Below are 22,830 nucleotides of genomic sequence, written 5' to 3'. Positions count from 1 at the left end.
TTGAGTTGCAGATGGTCCCAAGGGCTACTATTTCATCAGGCAATGGTGGACTGCGCAAGGGCAGCCATTTTATTGCCTCTTGGGTTGAGCATACTGAATTGCCAGCCCGTTAACAAGTGTTCGCTTGTCGAGACCGCATTTCTATTACTGGTCACTGTCTCAACGGTGAATATGCTTACCACCGTCTTAAACGATAGTCCCGTATTTCCAGAAAGTGAGGAAGAAGCCGATCTCACCGCTCCTCTCCTCATGGACTCGCCTCAGGTGAAATGCATGAATTTTAACCAGTAAGTAATGCACGTAGTGAAACCGCTAGGTATAGGGTGGATTTCTGATCTCGTGATATCCGATATCAACTGTGTGTAGGACCATTGATCGCTCTGTTATTGTCCGTTAATGCAACTATACAACAAAACGTCACAGGCCTAGAGACACGTGCCATGTTTATATAAATGTATTTTGTCATGTTGAAATACTCGTTCCATTTGCGCGAAATGCGTTCTAACAAAGCGAAGATGACGATATGCACGTATTCGGTATTCAAAACGTAAGCTTCAAGAATTTATACTCTTTTCTATTTCTCTGTTTTTACCGTTAACGATCATTTGCAGTGTGAAAATAGACAGCTGTGCCTGTTACGGGGACTCTATCGGACACTTTTTTTCGTAGTGAACAACACGAACGCTGCGCCATTTCAGCTTGAAATTTTGCTCACCATGAACATAACTAGTGTAATTCGAGTGACAAGTGGCAAATATTCTTCATATCACACGTTCCACATCATATTTCGTCCGATAAAAGTCCTTTTAAAGTTGCAATGGACATTCTCTGCATTACTTCAGCCATGTTATAAGTAAAACGGTGTACATTAACGAAATAATGCAGGGAATAGTGCAAGGAATGCCTACCATTGACTGTCACGTCATCGTAACAAGCGCAGCTTTATTGGTTTTTATAGAAAAGCTGAGGAGTTTTTTCACCACCGTGACAAAAGTCGCAAGTGAGCGCCAACTCTCTTTTTCCCATAGCCCCAGTAATATATACAACCAAGACCCGTAATTCGGTGAAAAACCTAAATTTCACGACTGCCAACACTATAACCGTTATTTATTTACTTTTATGTTTTCGAGGCGTTATAAAATAAACTGCCTCACGTTGGAATACTTTATTCTACATGCATCCGCTGTCGGGGTCGGAACTTACATGGAAGCATTCGACTACGTTCGACCGTTGCTATCAGACTAAAAGCTTATCCTTCTCCCTAAAAGCTACAAGTTTTAAGTGCGATTGAAATTACCGCGGTTAACGCGACGTGTAAATATTTGCTCGCTTATCTGGCCACCGCGAATTTCCTTTTTACTCAATAAAACACGCGAAAATGTCCAGAATTTAAAATTCCTTAAATTTCAAATTTGACGAGCTGTGGTAGTCAAACATTGCATATTGAATACATTGCAAATCTAACGGACTATGAAATTCTAAGATGCATAATTATAAATCAGCAAAATAAAAAACGGGACTCTCAAAAATTATAATGCAAATCATCATATTTTTCACATACGATACCCATTTTTTCGTAATTTTTTTTTATCCCGATAATGACACGAAAACAACTCACGTTTCATGCTAAATTAGGTTGAAATGATAAACTTTGTTGTGGCATTCAAACTTCGTGAACTTTTTAATCTTAGTACACACTTCAAGAGGTAAAAATTTTAGACATATCGATTTTTTGACGTCCCGTTCATTTGTCGATAATTGGTGGACTGGCCCATGTGCTTATATTTTCGGATGTCGAAATAAGTGAATACTATTAAAAAAAAAAAAAAAAAATCATCAAACATCGATTGTCAGCATCCGTTATGATAGTATGAATTTGTAACAGCTCAACTAGCAATCAGGCGGCAGACTTTGCGTGTGACCGATTTCGGTCGGATTTATTAATCCTTTATTAGACGCGTCAACTTTCGTTTGGGGTATCCGGAGACCCCAGTTGGTTAATGCAATATTTTCAACTGCAATATCAATAAAAGGTTTTGTACTGAAAATTGTGGTTGTCTATGCGTCTGGCAATAAGGATTTACGGATTCAAGATTTCAAATTCATCGCTTATCATAAATAGACAATATTTCATCTCAGAAGTCGCAAAACCTGAAAATTCGACCACTATGAAAGATATCGCAAAAAAAAAAAAAAAAAAAAAATTCTGTCTTTGTATGAAAATGGTTCTTTTTAAGCACAGTTGCTGAGACGAAGATATAAACAAAGAAAATAATTCATGGCGCAAAAGATTTACAAAAAATGAGTACAGTTTTTATTGACTTAGAAAAAGCACCTCTTTCGACCAATGAAAAAGTAGATGTAATGAGAAAAAAAAAACTAAATAAATATTTATAAATTCTCAGCTTTATGTCATTAATATGATTTTGAAATTTCGTTAAAATTTCAGTTGACCCAAACGAAAAAATATCTTGACATTTAGTTCTGTACCACAGATAATACTTGTTCCCGTTATACAGCACGAACAGTAACGCTGGTACACGCGTGGGGTCCGTAGAGACCCCGACTACGTTTAATGATTTATGGCTGCGAAATGAATGACGAAACAGCGCGCCAACGCAAGCAATGGCTTAATTGGAAGGTTCCTGGGAGGTCCACCTATGGCAGCGCTGGAAATTTTCTTTGTAGCAACTGAGAAAAAAATGAAAGGCCTGGGGTCTCTACGCCCCCACGCGCCCAATGACGGGTTAATCTCGGGTTTAATATACTAGTTTTGGACCACTCGAAAGTTTCCCGTAAAAAAGGGTTGAGGCCGCTACACCTTCGGTTTCCAAAGAATCGAAGTCAACGCACCTACCTACGAGAGTCAATGTCCGAACTCGAGTCTTTAATACCGATGCCCTTTTGTTTCAAGAATAATTACACTGGTCTGCAAAAGAAAACTTTTTTTCTCCTTCTCAAGAGCATGTGTAATTATAATAGATTTGATGATCTTGAATCGAAATGTAATAATAAGAAATATGTACCGCGTATCTTTTCATGCAATGTTTTTTTTTTTATTATTATTAAAACGTTAATTTTGCTAGAAGATTATAATCAAACACTAATAATAGCAACAACATTTATAAAAATAAGTTATAAAGTTGAAACGTATAAAGATTGAATTCGTCTGAAAATTTATCTACTGGTATCGTTCCAGTTATTTTGCAGTTTTCTTTCTCTTCGTATTGCGCGACATGAATTCACAACGAGATCTGTACAGGGGCAGGCATTGATGTGAAAGCAACGTTAGGCGACAACTTTCTTTCTTTTTCATTCAGTTCGAACTGGTTTTGTATGTACAGATACTATTTAAATAGATTAAAGTAACGTAAAAGTAAGTAGTTAAACCCAAAAACAAAACACAAGAAACTCTGAATTTTGAACAATAAAAGAAAACGTCATATCATGTAATATATACGTGACAGCAAAAAATGGAAAGCAGACGTAGATTCAGCACATTAAAGCCTTTATATGTACAATAATTTTTTTTTTTTTTTTTTTTTTGTAGAACGATTTTGTTGTAGAACCGTGTTATTCGTCAAGGGCATGTGGGGATCAAGAATTTATCAAGAATGCATGTTAGAGAAACTTTATATAATTTCATTTCGTACCACAGAGTAATGACTCAATTCTTGTACGTGAGTCACTTTTGTGACTCTCACCCAGTATGTTGAACCCTTGACTGCCTTCCCCTTGTAATTAAGCTGGAAAAAACTATTTCGGAAAAATTAAGGCCTGCTTAATCAAAGGAATAAAGCATTCCCAATTCTCTTTTTGGTTTGAGTTTTTCTATGAATTTTTCTAGCGATCCTCGCAAGATAGTTCTAGTACGTTTACTCCCAGTTCAAAAAAATCTCCAAGTTCCGAAATGAAAGAGAAATATTCCAAGCAATTGCGTCAACAGCTTTCAATTTCTCGAAGCAAACTTTCTTGTAAAGTAGAGGAACCATAGAAAAACCTAATCAAAATCGATACCATGGATAGACATTGAGAAAACTAGGTAAGGCACAAAAATGATGCGAGATAATCTTTATTCCTCTTTTTCAACAGTGTGTATTATTTGGAACGTTCATGATATGGTTTGCCAGCATAACGATTAATCTCGGACCAACGTTTCTAAGCGGAGCCCTAGCCGCAAACACTGAGACCGGACACAACGCCCCAAGCTGTCCCCTGGTTCACGGCCCATTCCGTCATTACATACTAAACGTTTTATGGATCGTGATAAATGTTATCTGTGTGCTGCTCACTCTATTTCATTTACGGAAATTGCACCGAGATTTGACCAAAGCAAACGTGGAAGCGGTATGTTTCTCATATCGGACCTTACACGTCAAATCATACAAAGAATAAACCTGTCTTTTTGACCTATACGGAGTTATTAAGTCCCATAACTTGAAAATTACCCAGGTTATGAATTTTCAAAGACTCTCGCAATCGGAGTATTTTTATATCATTATAATTCGTGAGAAAGGGATGGATAAATTCAATGTCGAATGACTAATTTTGAATTGCCTCACGTAGGTGCACGTGCACATTTTTTTCCTCGAAATTTCATCACAAAGTACGCTGAAAGCGCTTTAAAGGATCATCCTAGTGTAACGGGTCGAAAAATAACTGTTTTTTGCGATTTTTTTTCCAATGGCTAATATGAACTAATCAGTACGATTCTTTAATGTCAAATCAAAGCACTCGTGAAGAACAGAAAATAAATTTTTTAACTTTTATTTTTATATTTTTTACATTTTTTTTACGTTCTTCACGAAACGTGGTTTTTCAAAACGGTGGACACCCTCAAAGGAACAGTTTTCAAGCTATCTATCTCAAATTTGAACACAACATTCTTCACGTCATTCTTTGTATTGCTATGGAAGCTTTTTTTCTGAAATTTTAATATTTTTTTAACTAAAAAACTGTTTAAAAAATAGGTTAAATTCGATACTTTTTTCAAACCACCGCCATTTTGTCAATTTTGATTTAAAAAAAAAAAAAAAAAAAACTCCATGCAAGATAGCGGCTGTCATACTGATTAATAATCTTTACAAAATTTGTTTCAGATAATATTTACAGTCACCACTGTGTCCACTGTAGAGTATTCTTTTTTTCGAAGTCATTTTTAACCTTATATTTTAAATTGATTATTGTATTTCACCCATCGAAAAAAAAATCACGAAAATCAGCTTTTTTTCGACCGATTACACTAACAAGGAACACAAGGAAGTGTCCGCCTCCGATTTTGTTGAAACTTAGTAGGAATGTTAAGTACGCTAAAATAAGAGATACGCATTTTTTTTTATATCGGCTGAAATTAATTTTAAGGGGGTGAACTACCCCCCTGAAATGCTATTTTTGACAATTCTTAATATATTGCATAATAGGGCCTAATGTACAGATTGCAGGTAAACTTAATTTCTTGGGATTTTTGACGTTGCTCTTTCTAAATCTGAAGTCCAAATTTGAAAGTTCAAAATGGCGGAGCCAACATGGCCGGCGTCAATAACGAAAAATCGATCGATGTACAGATTGCAGGGAAACTTGATTTCTAGGGGTTTCTGACGTTGCACTTTCCAAATCTGAAGTCCAAATTTGAAAGTTCAAAATGGCGTATCCATCATCAGAAGATACATGAGATACTCCTGCTATCGTGTCATTCGGTCATTGAACCAGAAATGGATGGGATCTGAAGTACTGCAGAAACAAATATGGATACCAATTTTCGTAGAGATATTGTGATGATTTTCTACCGCCGTTTTTAATTCGTCGCTTCGAATTTCGCATTTTCGTGGTCAGATCCATGATCAGCGACCTCGAAAACAGCTTCCACCGACTTTCGGTGAAAATCGATCGATTTTTCGTTATCGACGTCAGCCATGTAGGATCCGCCATTTTCAACTTTCAAATTTGGACTTCAAATTTGGAAACAGCAACGTCAGAAACTCCTAAAAATCAAGTTTCCCTGCAATCTGTACATTAGGCTCTATTACGTAATATATTAGGAATTGTGAAAAATAGCATTTTAGGGGGGTAGTTCACCCGCTTAAAATTAATTTCAGCGAATGTAAAAAAATACGCATCTCTTATTTTAGCGTACTTAACATCCCTATCAAGTTTCATCAAAATCAGAGGCGGACACTTCGCGGATGTTCCTTGTAAGATGATCCTTTAAAATAAACCCATAACCAAGTCTCGAAGTTGATCGATTGATAATATACCGCAGTTTCCTTCCTTGCGTGGAAGCAAGTTTCGTCAAAAACTCCAAGAACTTGAAATAATTAATAGCTGAGGTCATTTTCGAGTCAACAAACTATAACTTTGACAATTTTTTCGACTAGATTTTCAAAAACTTATAAGAAAGTAAGAAAATGTGAAACAATATAAGCCAATTTCAAGTACTTTTCGTGCGATTCGGCGTGGATTGTCCCATATTTCTAAAATCTCCAAAAGGTTGTCTCTAACAAACAATTGCAAGGTTCAGCCATCGATATCCCATGTTATTTTGCATTGTATAAAGCGCAAGAAATAAGAGCAAAGGAGACGTAACTCAAGCCTGCGTCCCAGCAAAAAGTGGGCACGTTTTCGGCGCAGAGTTAATAGTACCGATTTCCTCCATTCTCCGCGTACGTGTTTTACGGTCGTTCAAAATATGCAAATATTGTAAACAAACAACTGCTAGCCGGTCGGTAATCATAATAGTTGAACGATCGAACATCGACGGCGCTCAGTGCGGCGAAACGTTGTACTAAGGAACCGTGCGTCAAAATCCGGCCCGACTTTTTGCCGGATTTACGTCCCCTTCCCTCTTACTTCCTGATAAAACGATAGGTTTTATTTCTCTTTTGTTTTACTGGGCAAATGTATAAGAATTATAACAAATGCGAGCAAACCAAACTAGTTGGCTACCACTTTATTTGAATCACTGCACTGAAACTTGACCATATTTGGGTTAATTTATCACTTTATTGTACCAAATACAACCTTGACATGTCGTAAAATTGCTTTCTTATATTATTATCTGCGCGGATTGCTATTTTCTTCAGTAAAATTATCGACGTATACGTAATCTTCGTAATCTGAACCTCGTGACGACTACTTTGTTCCCACTGTTTAACTGACATAAATTGCTATACATTTTCAGGTTCGCGTGGCTGGATTAGTTACAACGTTAGTTAGCGTTACTGGAGGGCACGGTGGATCGAACGGACTGATCGATAGTAATGATAGAAGAAACTCGCGAAATGGAACAACACCCAAAGTTAGTAGACGTAGTCACTGGGAAAAAAGGGGGATAAAACGGAAACAAAGCAATAAAGGAATTACATTATCATTAATTTACCTATGTGTGGACATAACTCTTCTTTATGAATCGCGCCACACACAATATTTGAATACAGTGTTACAATTTTCATGCTGTAGATTAAAGAATAGTAGTGGGCATACGGCTAAATAGAACTTCTCAACAAAAGGCCAGTTTTTTATCGTGACAATCCTTCAAAGTGGAAAACATGAGTAATTTTAGATAGCTCGTTCGGTTAACAAAAGTTTATCATAAATACACAACACGCATACTTATACAATATTTATCACTTCGAAAATATTTATATCCCGAAGGATATGACGATTATTAAGAATTAAGTTAGATAACGACGAAATCTCTTGTTCGCAAGATTTAAAATGTCATTCGATTCTCAGAGAATTATAAATATATAAAATGATGTAGGTACTGAATTGTATTGGGCGTCTCTTCCTCTAAACTAACTCGTAGTGCCGCTATTTTATACCGATGTCACCTCATAATTTAGCGATTTTAATTGAATCAAAAACATTTTTGAGTTGCTTACGGCACGGGGAATACCACTCGCGATTCTCCTTTGTGTCGACAAACGGAGGGCTGTTCACTCTCGAATTTATTCGATAATATCGGATAATATTTAAGGATTTGTGAAGATTGATGATAATTTTGAGTAACTCGAATATTCCGAGGAAATGATTATACTGATTCTGATATACTCGAGAAGATTCGAATGGACTAGCGCCGACTCTTTATAGGATTTGTGCGGACTTGCCAAGATTCATGCAGACTTGCGTGGATTTTCCATAATAAATTCGTATAGACTCGCGCGGACTTGCGTAGATTTGAGTAGACGGAAAGCTTCGGAACATTTAAAAATAATTTTATGGCGATTTTACCACAAGTTTATTTTTCGCATTATTGTTAGTTGTTTTTTACGATATTTGTTTTCACAATTTCCATTGATTACTTTATTTTATTATTCCAAAAATTATTGTAATCATGAAAAAATAAACATTTATTGTGAATTCTACTTATTTGCAAGGAAGTTAATTCACTCACGCAAAATTTTTCCAATTTTTAATTATTAATTATCTAATTATCAATTATTTGAAATTGGAAAAAATTATAATTTTTGATTAGTAGCATTTATATTTAAATTTTCACAATTTTTCAAACAGATTCGCGATCTCTATTTTAATAAACATTTTATTGAAATATTATTGAAAGCTAATATTCGTGATCTATGATTTTTCTATAATTACCTTGACTTATAGTAGAAGCCGGTAGACACAAAACCAAAGATGTTACTCGTTCAACAACCGATAATCGCGCTTGTGTGAATGCACACGTACACTCGGGAACAATGAATCTAGACGGCTAATTTTTTACACTAGACAGTTATGTTGGCAACGCAGAGAAACCTACAGCGCCATAGTCGGCCGAGCGCAAAACAAACGCGATCTCAATAAACATACCATAACCCATGACTGTCGAATCTAACTTTAGAATTGACGTGTCAATCCAAAAAGTCATTATCCCCGCGGTATTCTAAGGTTAGATTCGACGGTCATGGGTTATGTTACGTTTATTGAGATTGAGTTAGTTTCGCGCTCGGCCGAGTATGGCGCTCTAGATTTCTCTGTGTTGCTAACATGACTATGCAGTGTAAGAACTTAGCCGTCTCAGATTCATTGTCCCCAAGTGTACATGCGTAATATAGCTGCCGATTCACCAGTCCGAGTTTGTTGACCTGTGATTTTTCGGGATTCATGCGACTTATCAAGACTTGTCGAGACTCGAATACGGACTCGAGTCGACTCGAGTCCCGACTTGATCATTTCTTGACAATATTCCGCGGTATTCCGACATCACCAGTCCCCGCATCTTAGTCGAAACGAACTTGACGAGATTCGTAGACTCTCGCAGATTTTCGTAGATTATTCGAGATTCTGAAGAAAATTTAAAAATTTGCGTGACTCGCAATAGATTCGAATAACTTAAAAATTCTTCAAATACGAGTGAACAGCCCCTCGTCGACAAGCAACATCCAAACTGTAAACGAAGCATATAAAATACCGAAGAAACCAAGTTTTATCATTGTCACAGAGTAACGAGAAAAGCCCTCACCACATTACGAAGCGTATGAGACGTCTGAGAAGAAATTAAGAGACAGGAATCGAAGATACAGAGAAAGCCAACGAATTAAGTTGTGGACACACATAGCCTTACTTTCTTAGGTTTTGGAGCGGAACGAAAAATTTGATTCTATCGCCATTCTATACCACGGAGCTATGTCTCAGGCTAATTAGTATCAACCTTGAGATATCAAGCGTTACAGAAATCGTAGGTTGTCACAGAAGGGGTCCCACCCTTCGTGGAGTTTCATCTCTGGCATACAAGACGAAACAGAGTCCGAGAGGTCTAACCTCTTTTTACTAAAAAACAAAACAAAAATAAAGCAAGGTTGAAAAAAGATCTATCTTCTTTCTACAAAAAACGTAATTAGATTTACTTTTACAGAATACTCAATCCAACATGACACTTCACCTGTACCAGTGCGCACCGAGCGGTCAGAAGAGGTTGACAAAAGGAAAGGAAAACCAAAAACCAAAAAAGTAGAGTTCAACGCAAGTTAATCTTGGAACGACAGAAGGTGCTCCATCACTTGCTCAGAGCGATGTGCCCAATGCCATTAGGCTTGTGTCAAGCGAAACCTTCGTAAAGCCGCGAGCCCCTAATGGATAAGCTGCAACAGGGCTCTAGGTACCAGCTGAGAACCCAGTTGAAGAAAATCAAATAACCTCTTCCAGCAGCAAAAACTATTGCTCCAGAGATCCAAAAAAACTTAACGATTCATGGGGTGGAACACATGAAAAGGAATTCCGAAAGAGGAAAGACACGGTTCATGAAAAGTAGTCCTGTCCGATAAACCTATCAATAGCAGAATTATCTAAACCCAGCCCAAATATGAAAGTTAATCTTATACAGGCAATTACTAAACGAGACAAGCGAATCATGGCCAAACCGGATCATATGTCATTTTGCATTGTGGCCCTGAGCAAAGCGATTGCACTGATTCTAAGTGAATCTCCCATTACTCGAACATTTCAGCGCTGTAGAATTCGTGGGATTTCTAGAATCATGTTGGCCATTCTTAAGATACAGCTCAGTTTACACGAAGGATTTTCAAAAGAACAAAATATCTAGTACTTAGAAATAACAACGGTGACTTTAAACTACAATGAACCTGGGCTTACACTTACAGGACTATAAATGGTGGCAGGATAATATCATATCAGCAAGTAATCCAATTTCGAACCCTCATTTTAAAACAATCAACTTTTCAGATGCCTCAAAATCAGGCCCTTGCAAAGGCTGAGAAACGCGTAGATACTGGAAAGAAAAAGAAAAAGATGCACGTATAATTTACTTGGAATTAACAGCTGCTTTCTTTAACCTGAAACATTTTGCGGATAAATATTAAAAATAAGACATGCTACTAAAAATCGACAACACAACCGCGATGTCATGTAACAATCGAGTGACTGGTATCCAGATGAACAGCCCAAGCAATCTGGCAAAGAAAATCTAGATGTGGTGCGAGAGACAAAGGACTTGGATTTTCGCCTCTCACATGGCATCCACCAAAACCACAAGCGCGGGTTTTGATTGCAGAAAATTCGAACTACAAATCGAATTCCAATCAGCAGACACGGCATTCATATGAATAATTTACAAATTTGATTCCCCAGAAACAGGTTTATGTAGTACTAGGACGAACTTGAAATGTAAAAAATTTGTTTTTTGGTTAAAAAATACAGAAAGTGTCACGGCAGATACATTCACTATCAGCTAGGGAAAGTATACTTCTTTTATACAGATTTTCACCATTTCCCGTTATTCTGAGTTTGAAGAAAAATTCGGTGTGGGAAGGCAACTAGCAAAGTACAGTCAGGTCTCCCATTAGTGCCGCTTTTCCAGATTTATGTGTGAACCCTTTTCTCCACTTCTCAGAAAATTATTGCAAGCTATGATTTCTTATACCGTTCTCTTGATAGTGCTGTTAACTAAAAGTTCTTGTCATCCATATACATATAGTTCGGAGTACGATATTATATTCAACACGAAGCGACAAAAAATCCGCCTGAGCGCGAAAGTCGAAGGTGGGGGAACGCCAATTTGCCAAAAAACTCTTCCCCTTTCATCCCTACCTGGCACTAATGGGAATCCCGGCTGTAGTAGTTTCACATTGGTCAACAAGACCTTGGTTTAAACTGTACAAATCACTGTGTACATCAAAATCTATCATTTTTAAACCTAATATTGCCGAGTTATGCTCTGTAAACAGGGAACCGCACAATCTATGGAAACAACATTGCCTGGTAGCCAGGAAGTGAAGGGCACACGAGCGGAAAAGAATTCATAGAAAACCATAGACGTCATGATATCATTTCTGATCGAATCACAAACGAAACAATACAATAATACGTTAAAAAGCTGGCAGAACACCAAGGACGATTGACCTATTGTGTATTTCGATCATGGATACGTTTAACTTCCTCACTGAACAATTTGACAGCGGATCATCAGCTTATGGATTCCTAAATTGCACGGAATCAGCAACATCCTCAATGCATGGAGATAGATCAAGATGCTAGAATTGAAAGATTCTTTAAAGGTTAGGACAACTAAAACCTTCTTAACTAATAATGACTGGGCATTCGACCCAAAAATTGTGTTAAATCTCTTATCCCGTTGGTCACTCACTGGAGAATGTGGTCTGGAATAATCGTTCCCAGGACTTATCATACTACTAACGCTAATAATCGGCCGAAAACTGCAAACTCTTTCGTGAAAAATATAAGAAATATAAGAAAGCTAGGTATACTCATATTGAAATTGAGATACCGAATAAGATTGAAATCTGGGGCTCTATAAAAACTCAACATACCTTGATTCTAACCTCTATATACAACAAACTTGAAATTATGTGTGGTATCTACCCCAAAACATTATATGAAAAGCAGCAAAGAGTTACGAAATACGTCTTACTTTCCTTTCATATCGTTAAAAAAGCCAGACAAACCAGTATCTACACAAATATTGAGTCGTTGAGTGAAACAAAGGCTCTGAAATAGTAGCGTGGATGCTAATACTTTCAGTGCATACAGCACAAGGCACGCTTTTAATTTAGCTGCAAGTAGAAAGGTGGCGGGTTGGTAAATTATCTCGGAAACCTTCACCTGATTTTACATTCATCCAACTACCCCAAAAGGACCTACTTTTTAAATCGTTATTGAACGAATAAGTAGAAATTCAACTTTTATAAAATACGACAAAAACATGTCACGATTGCATGAAGCGCCTTTTTCGAATAGATTAGTCCCACCGGAAACCACCTAAGAATTCAACCTTGGTTTGATACCCAGAAATGTCAAAGCAATACTTTCAAGGAATAAAGAATGGTATTCCCGGCGCAGTAATCAAACGAAAAATATTTTTGATTTATATACATGTAAATAATGTGGTGACATTGGTGAAAAGTAGCAGTACTACGAGTCGATCTCGGAAAAGTAGCTTAATACAATCATAATAGAATTTCACTTACAGGTAAGTTCGTTGAATCATTAAATTGTGTTCCATCCAAAACCAACAACAAATAACATACTTGACAGAATCAGATACAAATCGATCTTCAAAGCCTTTAGGGTGAAGTTAGTCACTTGTAATTTCTACCTCACTTGACTCAAGTACATAATTTTTCTTTCATTTATATTAATTTTAACTCAATATTAACTTCAATCAGGATTCTGCGAATCGCATATAATACGTGAACAATGACTATTCGACAGAGAGGCGGTGCCATAGAGGAACATCGCAGGATGAGAAATTATCTACGAAGAATGGAACGCGAAGGAGTTCAAAGAGTGAAAATGTTCCTGATCATAACGGCAGCGTACGTTATTTTTTGGGGACCATTATTCTTCGTTACACTCGTGCACCATCCTGTCATTGGAAACGCAACGGGATACGAGGTAAATGGAGTCGAACATACACTTGTCGTTTTAAATACCTAAGTCGCCCCCAAGTCACTGCAACTGATACATCCGCCACTGATCTTTTATTTTCTCATCTCTTCTTCACGTCTCTTTCTTTCATCGCCAAAAATTATTACTGCTCTTTAGTAGTGATCACTTGTACAGTTTTCAACACTCACTTACATATAATCGTACTAATGGATTGGGTCATTTGGGTTTGAAGTCCACTATACTGATGGGTAACTGAGCTGGACTATTGGTCGAGGAAACATTAGAAACTTGGCTGTTTTCTGCATTGAACAAATATTTGAAAAAATGCATACTATCGGTAATCCGATTTTATAGAGCCTCGATCAATAACTAGGTGGCGAAATTGTTTTATCAATGCAATTATGCTCGTAAACAATCAAAGCAGCATGAAATTAAATGCATAATTTTTTTGTCTTATTTTGTAGTTCTCAACATTTGTCTACTGTTCATTCTATTCGAGATCGCTCTTCGGGCTAAATGTTCGCAGCTACCATAATTTTTGACGGCTTTTATTTTTGAAGTACCGACAGATCCAGAAAACCTAACACTGTGCATGAGAATTGCAACGAATTTTCTAGATCATTCAAGTCTACTTCAAGAAAACTTGATGAAAAAATTACACTAAAACTGCGTTCTTCAAAGCATAGAAGCCGATAATTATGATCCCGAATCCCGCGGGAGATTTAACGAGAGCTGCTGGCACTCTCTTATGTTTCAATGTTTCTTAATTAGGCAATGCTTAGCGTTTTTACTTGCCGACTTAATGAATTTCAGACCTAGGTATCCTGATTCATTGGGACAATAGTAGAGTCTAGAAATGTATTAGCGGAGTACGTATCATATTCCATGCAATAGTACAGAAATGAGTACAAGTGGTCTGCAGAAGTCAAGCAGTGGCAAAAGAAGTACTCGAGTTAAGCTCAAGTGCTTCATCACTACAACAACTACTGCACTAGTAAATAGTGATTTTCCGTAAAGGTTTTACTGAAGATCGTTCAGAGTATCCGTAGAGTATTCAGAGCATTAGCAAGTTTCTCACCAGTTCTTTGTACGATACACAACTCAGGTGACGCTGCACATCGCTCACGTTCACGCGTTCATAAACCCGGCATTATTCCTGGCGTTACATCGAGGTTTACGTCAAGGCATGTCTGACGTGTGTTGCGGATGCTGCGAGAGCCTGGCTCGGTGGATATTGGGATCAACGGTAAACAGTCCTATACAATCCGTGCAACCGCCCAGCTACGAACCACCCCTACGTCTACCCTCACCCCCAGATCCTCCGCTGGCTCTTTCTGCAGCAAACACCTGCGACCTAACAGACGTCGCTCTTTTGAAACCGCCTTTGCCCCCGGTTACCAAACACTTACTCATGGTAAGTTGAGTAACAATCTTAACCCTCCGGGGTCACTGGGGATCAATATGACCCCACTCTTAACTTAAATGTTATATAATTATAAGTTGTTGTGGTTGAATAAGGTTGGTCCTTCATCTGGCACCACTTTGAAGTATTCCCTGTGGCGCGTAGGGGTAATTCTGACCCCATGTCTGACCAACAAGGAAGTATTTCATGAAAATACGTATTTACTTCAACACCAAAGCATATGCAGGAAAAATAGGAATCAATATGATAACAGTTTTTTTCCGAAGAAGGATATCACATGTAATTTCTGTGATAGTTGTAATCAGATGTGCGAGACTGCGGTAGTAAAACACTTTTTTTTCTTAACGTGAACTGCTGTAATGTCCCTCTAATGTTCACGAATTTTCTTTTAACGAGAATATTAGTAAAATACCAACGTTTCTTCGTAATTTTCAGGTTTTACTTTATTCCAGAATAAACGCTTCTCATATCTCAGAATAAATATCTTTTTCGGATCGCTCAGTATTAAGCTAATTTATCTGTACAAGTATCACATTTTAGAAGTATCACCTACAAATCTTGTCAAAAAATATTTAAGAAATACAAAAGTTATGAATTTTTCAGTTAAAAAAAAGGTGGTTTTTACACTTTTACATGTTTCAGAATTTTTTGCGCCACTTTACTCATCAAATTTTATACATAACAACGATTCTTCCCTAACCTACAATGTCCAAAGTATAATCCTAAATTTTTTTAGTCAATGAAAGCGATGCAACAGTCGCTAATATCACGTTATTAATGAAGACTGGGATTATTCCGACCACATGTAACATGTTATATGCAGAAGGTGTGGCCACAGAGGGTTAACCAAGTGCTGCTCGTTAAGTTACTTCTCTATACAGGGACCTGAATTCAACCAACTTATAATATAGGAGATTCAAGTCTTCCACGACCGTGGCTTTACGGATGAGTAATTTTTATAAACCACATGTTGGCATGAAGTTGCGGACTCTTTGATGACGAATTCGGCACCAAACATTAGGATAGTCACAATGAGTATTCTAACACGGCGGTGACAATTTTAACTTAAAAAAAAAAATTCTTCTTCCAATTTTGTGTTGATCAAAATGTATTACACTTCATTGTAGTTTTAAACTTCTATTATGGTGAACTCAAAAAGAGCAACGCTTCTTGTAAGTATGGGTGGCTCACAAAGCAAAATTGTTCCCGCATTACATTATGCGTCTTTGTCTCGACTGATTGTTTAATATGATTTTTTGTGTCAATTTCTCTGCCTCAATTGATTAATGAAATTGATCTGTGCTTTCAGGATGACTTGATCGCGGCACCACCAGACCCCTGGATCTTACCACCAAGGCCTAAGAGCACAACGAGTCTGTACCAAGAAGAGATATCTCGTAGGCCTAGTTTACTGTTGCCACCTCCGCCCGAATTGGGTGACTTATCGCCGATAAGCCCTGCGAGTAGCGACCTACCCAGCGAATAGATCCTTCACGCAGATCTTTTCGTGGATACACACCACAGAGCAGGGTGAATCCGTGTGTTTAGGTAACTCGTGCTGTTTTTCGTAATTCTATACAGTGGCTTCATACACCTCAAGTGGTATACAGAACACAGAAACATGTTATAACCGAGCGGACGGATTCACCCTACGTTAATTTCCCGATGGTGAGCATTCACCAAAAACCCAATGAGAGTAAAATGCATATTCTTAAATGGTAAATATTTCAATTACGTATCAACGCTAATCCATTTACTGACAATTTTAAATAGTCTGTTAATTATTTGGAATGAAACTTACAAAATTATTATTGTACATTCCTCAGACATGTAGGTAATCCTACTGACCAGCATGATTGGAAATTTGAGGATTCGAATTCATAATTCATACAATTTTAGAGAACAAAAAGGTCGTCAATTAGTTGCTAAGGTGTCAGTTATTGGAAAATAACCATTCGATTTTTCGTAAATTATTATTGGCTCGGGGCTTCTGTGTGAATCTTCTTGCCCACACCGATTTGAATTAAACTATTTTAGATCACACGGATTTGTAACTTAGTGAAAACAATTGTATTGTTGTATCGTTATAAACAGCATCTTCACGCACAGTATTGTCTCAGGTAGATTGTCAGAATTAGTAAATTGTGCATAAAGGCGGCAGAATAGTTCTTTCTACCTTGACAATGAGCGTAAGTTTACAATATGAGTCATAAGCGTGCGCATGCGCGAGGCGAAGACGAATATTGCAAATACGCTAGATGTAAAGAGACTTTGCCTTTGTAGTTCACTATACTTTATGTGACAAAAGTATGTTTCACAGGTTTCTTCTTATCGCGGAGTACGAAAATAAGCACTTTCAGTACTGAGACATAAAAATACGTATGAACCGTATTTGCGTTACACAAAACATATTGAGTACCAGTATTATTAACGAGGGATTGAATTGATTAGAAAACATATTTGACACTGTCGATATCGTTGATTCAATTATACTCGACATTGCCTTGCACATGCAAGGTTATGCGAAACACTATTTTCAAGGTACGTACAACAACATCAAACTACACCTACGGTGTGAAATTATATGTGAATTGAGATCACAATACTTAATTAGATTTAAAGCATAAATATGAAAACGCCGTGAATAATGAGACAGGTGTAGGATAATTCTTCGATAAAGCCCATGTTGAATAATTTTGTGTGTAGAGAGGTCAGATTTCACCGTAAATGTCAGATCAAATGAAACTTGAAATACAATTTTAAGTACGCCAATGAAAAATCCAAAGTTTTTAGAATTGCAACAACAACAACAACAAGAACGACGACGATGATGATGACCATGATGACAACAACAACAATAACAATAATAATTATGATGATGATAAACCTACTTTAGGTTGAATAATATAACAAGTAGAAACGTGAAAAATAATCATCGATTTTTCCATTTTGTCGTGCGGATTCGAGACGAATTTCTGACTTGAAAAAAAGAAAAAAAGGGGAAGACAAATTGAAATTCGCTCATGTATGCAGATAAAGCAATACGGGTATATGAATATGAAGTTATATCAGTCATAGACGTAACTACAAATTCACTTTTAGATATAAAACTATGAAAAGTAATAATCGCCCAACTGTTAGTTCTTTACAAACTGAATTCTATATTTACAATATGTTAGCTATGAAATTTTTAGAATCGAACGAAGAGACGTAAAAAATCATATTTTATTAAGCTTCAATTTATAAACTATACATAATTGTATGCTCGTGTGTTTTAATGTTCAGTACAATTTCAATACTTGCAGCTAATTGCAAGTCCGTTCTTGTGTTTTATCAAATATTACGTTTGGTGTAGAATTTTGTCAACCGTTTCGCATAATTGGATAAAGTAAAGATTAGAATATATGTTCAGTTGAAAAATATCCAACAGATTTTCCGTAACAAAATGTGCTATAAAAACGTGATGGTTATTATTCTGTCCATTTTGCTATAATACGCCACCTTTAAAGGACACAAGATCCGTATACAAGTGTTTTATGTTGGTTCAGGTATGTTTGAAAAATATGATTCTAAAAACTGGTTCCTCTCCCCATCCCCCTCCCGTTATCTCATCATTTCTACAACTTTTTTACCTTCAATTCAACAAAAAATAATGTTCGTTCTATCAAGATGTGCATCATTCATAAACGCAGATTTTCATGACACAAGTACAAGTTTGTATGAGCTTTATTCGAAATAGGAAAAAATTAAGTAATGAACTTAACAATAAATTACATTTATTGCATATAATATCAAATTATGCACTAGATTACGTGTTATTTGTTTCAATTAAAAGTCATCTCGTTATAATGTATACTTGAATCAGAGACTGTGAAGAGAATGATATAGTCAATCCGTACTTATTTAAACTATTATCATAGCATTACTGATGCGAAAATATTGCATTCAACGCAATTTCACACGCAATCTCGAATACAACTGTCGAGAAAAAAGTTTTATGTTACGCAACGGTAATGTCAACGAATGTATTTCTGCAATTGAATTACTACTTATTGCAGGAATACATTTCCTAGCATTATTTTTGCATGGAAAGAAAAAGCTTTTGGGCAGTTCGTTCGGCATTGCACGTAGAATCGCGTCGAGTACAGTATTGATACAACAGTGCTGCGTAGGCTTCCATAATAGTAAACAAGTGAAATTTCACACGGTCTGTAAAGACTGACTATAGCATTCTGTCAAGATAAAAAATTAATAATATCTGTTGAGTAACATGATTTCCCGACGATAATAGGTATAGAATTAAGAATGTACGATTGAATTATCAACGCTTTAATATCGTATATTATAAGGGGCCAGTCATACATGACATCACGCCAAAGGGGAGAGCCTAATAAGAGTAAAGTCAACTTTTCCAGAAGGGAAAGACACAATCTGACAAATTGGGAAGCAAGAGAGTTCAGAATCCTGTAGGTAAACGTGACATCGTTGTGGGCGGCTTCGAAAGTCTACGATTACTCACAATTAGAATATGCCCATGGATAGCAATGCATTTTTGTAATTTTTACCTCAAAGTGCACATTCTAAATGTACCCAGTATCTGTGATTGCTTCTTGATATTTTGACTATTCATCACAGTAGGTATACGTCTGATAAACTCGAGTTGCGAGTACTTGGTTCCGTAACAATTGGCGTCATGTAATTGAAGGGACTAATTCCCAACTTGCTTATAAAGATAAATAAATATTTGGGGAAACGTTAGGTTCATTCAATTTTTCCTCAATTATAGCATTCAATATTCGCGAGGGGTAACCAGTCATGAAATAGTATGAAATTTATGTGAAATACCTAGCGTGAAACTGTATGAAATGGTTACGAAATACGTAAGTTGGGTCGCGAATATATTGAGTGGTTACCCCTTCGGCTGTTAGTTTTGAACCGAAAATATCGCAACATGATATGATGATGTGATATAGAAGTATTCAAGTGATAGAAAATTAATTTGAATTTTATTTCGAAATAAAATAGGGAGGGTTGCTAAAGTTCAGAAGAACAGAAAATTTTACACATTTTAATCAACTAAGAATCTCTCAACAATAACAATTAACAAAAAGTATCCGAAATGTGCGCGTATCTAGGTATATTTTATGTATTGTATGTAATTCTGTATGTGCGCGCGTTCTTGACACACAAATAGCTCGTCACCTGCGGCCGTGATGAAAATCAATGCACCCACAAATCAAAATGACGTATATATATATATATATATTGTATAATAGCACACGTTTGAAATCTTTACTTGTGTATGTAGGTGCAATCCAAGTGGTGAAAATTTACTTCTAGTGAGAACCAATTAGTTAGGGATGACCTTGCAAAATTCTGAGATACACGATCGATCGGGATGCTTCGTAGAAAGTAGTCCACGTAAGGTATACATATAATATAGCTATGCACCCAAGATAACCAAAATGTAGACATTCAAAGGAAGAGAGAAATCATTGTTGAAATTCGTCGGAGGAAAAAGTACGAAGTTGAACAAGAGATATAGCCAAAAAGCTTGCCTTTTTGCGCGAGGCTGGACCACGCACAGTCCTGTGACGAGCGCTTGCGTACTTTGTTTTCCATCCTTATTTCACCATAATCGGTTCAGCGGTTCGTCTGGAGTCACGCCTAATAAAAACTCGTATACAACCCACACGATTAAAAACTGTGGAAAAATTGCCTCACATTTGTAATTCCAGATTTAATTCTAAATTTGGCACACTCCTTCTAGTGGCTGTAACTTCAAAAATAATAAAAATAATTGAACATAGAGGCATCGGAAAATGCATGAAATACTCTTCAAACAAATGTGATATAATCTTGTTTTCAACCATTTAGCTGTATTGGTTAAATTCTTCGACCTTACTTCTTGCCGTCGACCGCTAATTCTTAAATTCTAAAAAGAATATGCTTGTATTCGTTTACTGATTTATAAAATGGACCCGGGACTGGATCTTTTTGAAAAATTTCATCTTTCTGCGCGTAAATGGATGTACGCACCAAGGTATAATAGCGTTTTTTCTTGAATTATCGTTCTGAAAATATTGAACATTATCCTTCATACTTTACTTGATTTTATTGACGTGACGTTAGCAAAGAGAAAATTCGAAACCGGCCACCTCCAATGGCTTCTTTACATTGGAAATTATTTGGAAACGTAGTTCATTTTTCCTACCCTCGATATTGCATTATCATAGTGCTTCGATGTCTCATTTATGACTCATTACTTCGAGAATAGTTGAAAACACCTAACCCATGCACATTATTGCACTTAAAATTCGTGACAGAAGACAACAGTAACGTACACCCACAAAAAAAAAACAATTTCAATCTTTTCCATGTAAAAATGTATTCAACGAATTCTGCGGTGAAAAAGTAACGTTTTACCGGGTAGCGACTAAATCTCCATCACGAAATTCCAGATAAATTGGTTACAGCAAATTTAAAAAAATATACGTATTTTCCGTATCTTTTTTTTTTTTTTTTATGAAAGTACGAACTGTCACTTGGGTCACACTGTCACATCTGGCCAATGCGCACAATCGTTTGTAAGGTAATATTTAAGAATATTCAAAGTTTGAAGAGAACCTTTCGGTGATAGTGAAAAAATTTGTATTCGATCTAATTTATCTAAAGCTTAAAAACATTGTGGGACGTACTTGTATGAAAAAAAAAATATAATAAACGATTTGCTGAATTGCCGCAAAAGCTCCTGACATTTCCCTAACTATTCCAAAATTTCATAATTCCATGAGATTTCCAGATTTTGCAGGAATTCCCTGACCATTGGCCACCCTGTGACTTACTGAAATCTCAACAAATTCTATTCAATGGTTCATCTATAATAACGAAAAATAAGGATCACCTGACTTGATCGCCAAAAACTATCCCGGTGATAGATTTGTAAAAACTAACGATAAGAACGTTACTGGCACGCGATCATGTAGTTTTTTTATCCATCTCTGAAACGTACATTTTTGCAAATATTTTTCCGTCGTCAAAATAAACAGTTCCATCTTTAATCTGTAAGAACACCAAATAATTATACAGTTCAACTTTGAATATTCCTGGAACGATGATTTAAAAAACAACCGTAAATTAAGTAATTTTTTTTAAAAAGATCTTATCATAGGTTCATTTCGAACTTGACTTGCCAAATTTTTGTTTGAACATAAATTAGCCATTCAGCGACTCCGACTATTCTCAAGTTTACAAGTTCGACTAATAAGGAAAAGTTCTAGACGTCTTCACCAGGATTAGTTAATGTTGTGGATGTAAGCAAATCCAAGACAGTTGACAAAATAATATGAACTCGGCATTTCTTATTTTCGCATTGACGAATGTAATCTTGAATAATGTTAAATATGAAAGAATTTGTCGATGAGAAAAATTATAGGATGACCGCGGAAATCGAACCCAGGACCAGCGGAATATAAACGAGAAATTCTCTGTGTTTTAAGTTCAAAAGGTATATAAATAACACCTACAATATTCAACAATGGAATGGAAATATTTTCGTCTTCAAAAGAATCTTGGAGATAATTATGCAGCACTGAACTTTTTGGCATCCATAGAGCACTTATAATCAACAAAATTGTAGATACTTTGTCATTTCAAATTAGGTACGAAGCTAACAAACCTGTTTAATCGAAACATCTTATCCAAGTTTCGAGTTTACTTTGAACAGTAGAGTGAAAAATGACAAACTTTTTCGCGACTAAATTGACTAAGTAATTCACCGTATACCGTAAGTATCTCTTTAGTCGAGGAAATAAAGCACTAAAAACGGCCCAACTGTCGATTTTTTGAGCAGTAAGACGGATTTTAATGCAGTTTTTTGCATTCGCTTCGTAAGAGCGCCTACAAACTTTGTGAACTAAATTGATTAATTAATTTTTTGAAAATGCATTATGGCATTAATAATATGCATTTTGCAAGTGCACTTCCAAGAGAAACTAAATAAAAAATTTGCTACTCGGGGGTTTTTGGGGTCGCTGAACACGAAT

At 36.4% G+C, this 22,830-nt stretch overlaps 2 protein-coding genes across 6 annotated transcripts in view; one reads left to right on the top strand and one right to left on the bottom strand.

Annotated features, from left to right (window-relative positions):
• LOC124180550 overlaps positions 1–21,466 on the top strand; it is a 48,615-nt gene extending 27,149 nt beyond the window's left edge. For 4 of the 5 annotated variants that reach the window (XM_046566213.1, XM_046566195.1, XM_046566204.1 and 1 more), the window contains 6 exons: positions 12–264; positions 4,093–4,347; positions 7,178–7,294; positions 13,186–13,368; positions 14,468–14,776; positions 16,095–21,466. In XM_046566213.1, the coding sequence (XP_046422169.1) occupies positions 12–264; positions 4,093–4,347; positions 7,178–7,294; positions 13,186–13,368; positions 14,468–14,776; positions 16,095–16,271 (1,294 nt within the window). In that variant the 3' untranslated portion in view covers positions 16,272–21,466. The remainder of the gene's footprint in view (positions 1–11; positions 265–4,092; positions 4,348–7,177; positions 7,295–13,185; positions 13,369–14,467; positions 14,777–16,094) is intronic. The other variant, XM_046566233.1, reaches the window with a different exon arrangement.
• The window catches only part of LOC124180517 (midasin), a 120,120-nt gene that overhangs the window by 64,935 nt on the left and 32,355 nt on the right, over positions 1–22,830 (bottom strand). The window lies entirely within an intron of this gene.

The sequence above is a fragment of the Neodiprion fabricii genome, chromosome 1 (assembly GCF_021155785.1).
Source record: "Neodiprion fabricii isolate iyNeoFabr1 chromosome 1, iyNeoFabr1.1, whole genome shotgun sequence".
Lineage (NCBI taxonomy): Eukaryota > Metazoa > Arthropoda > Insecta > Hymenoptera > Diprionidae > Neodiprion > Neodiprion fabricii.
The sequence above is the reverse complement of the archived record's forward strand: the minus strand, read 5'-3'. Positions and strand labels throughout refer to the sequence as shown.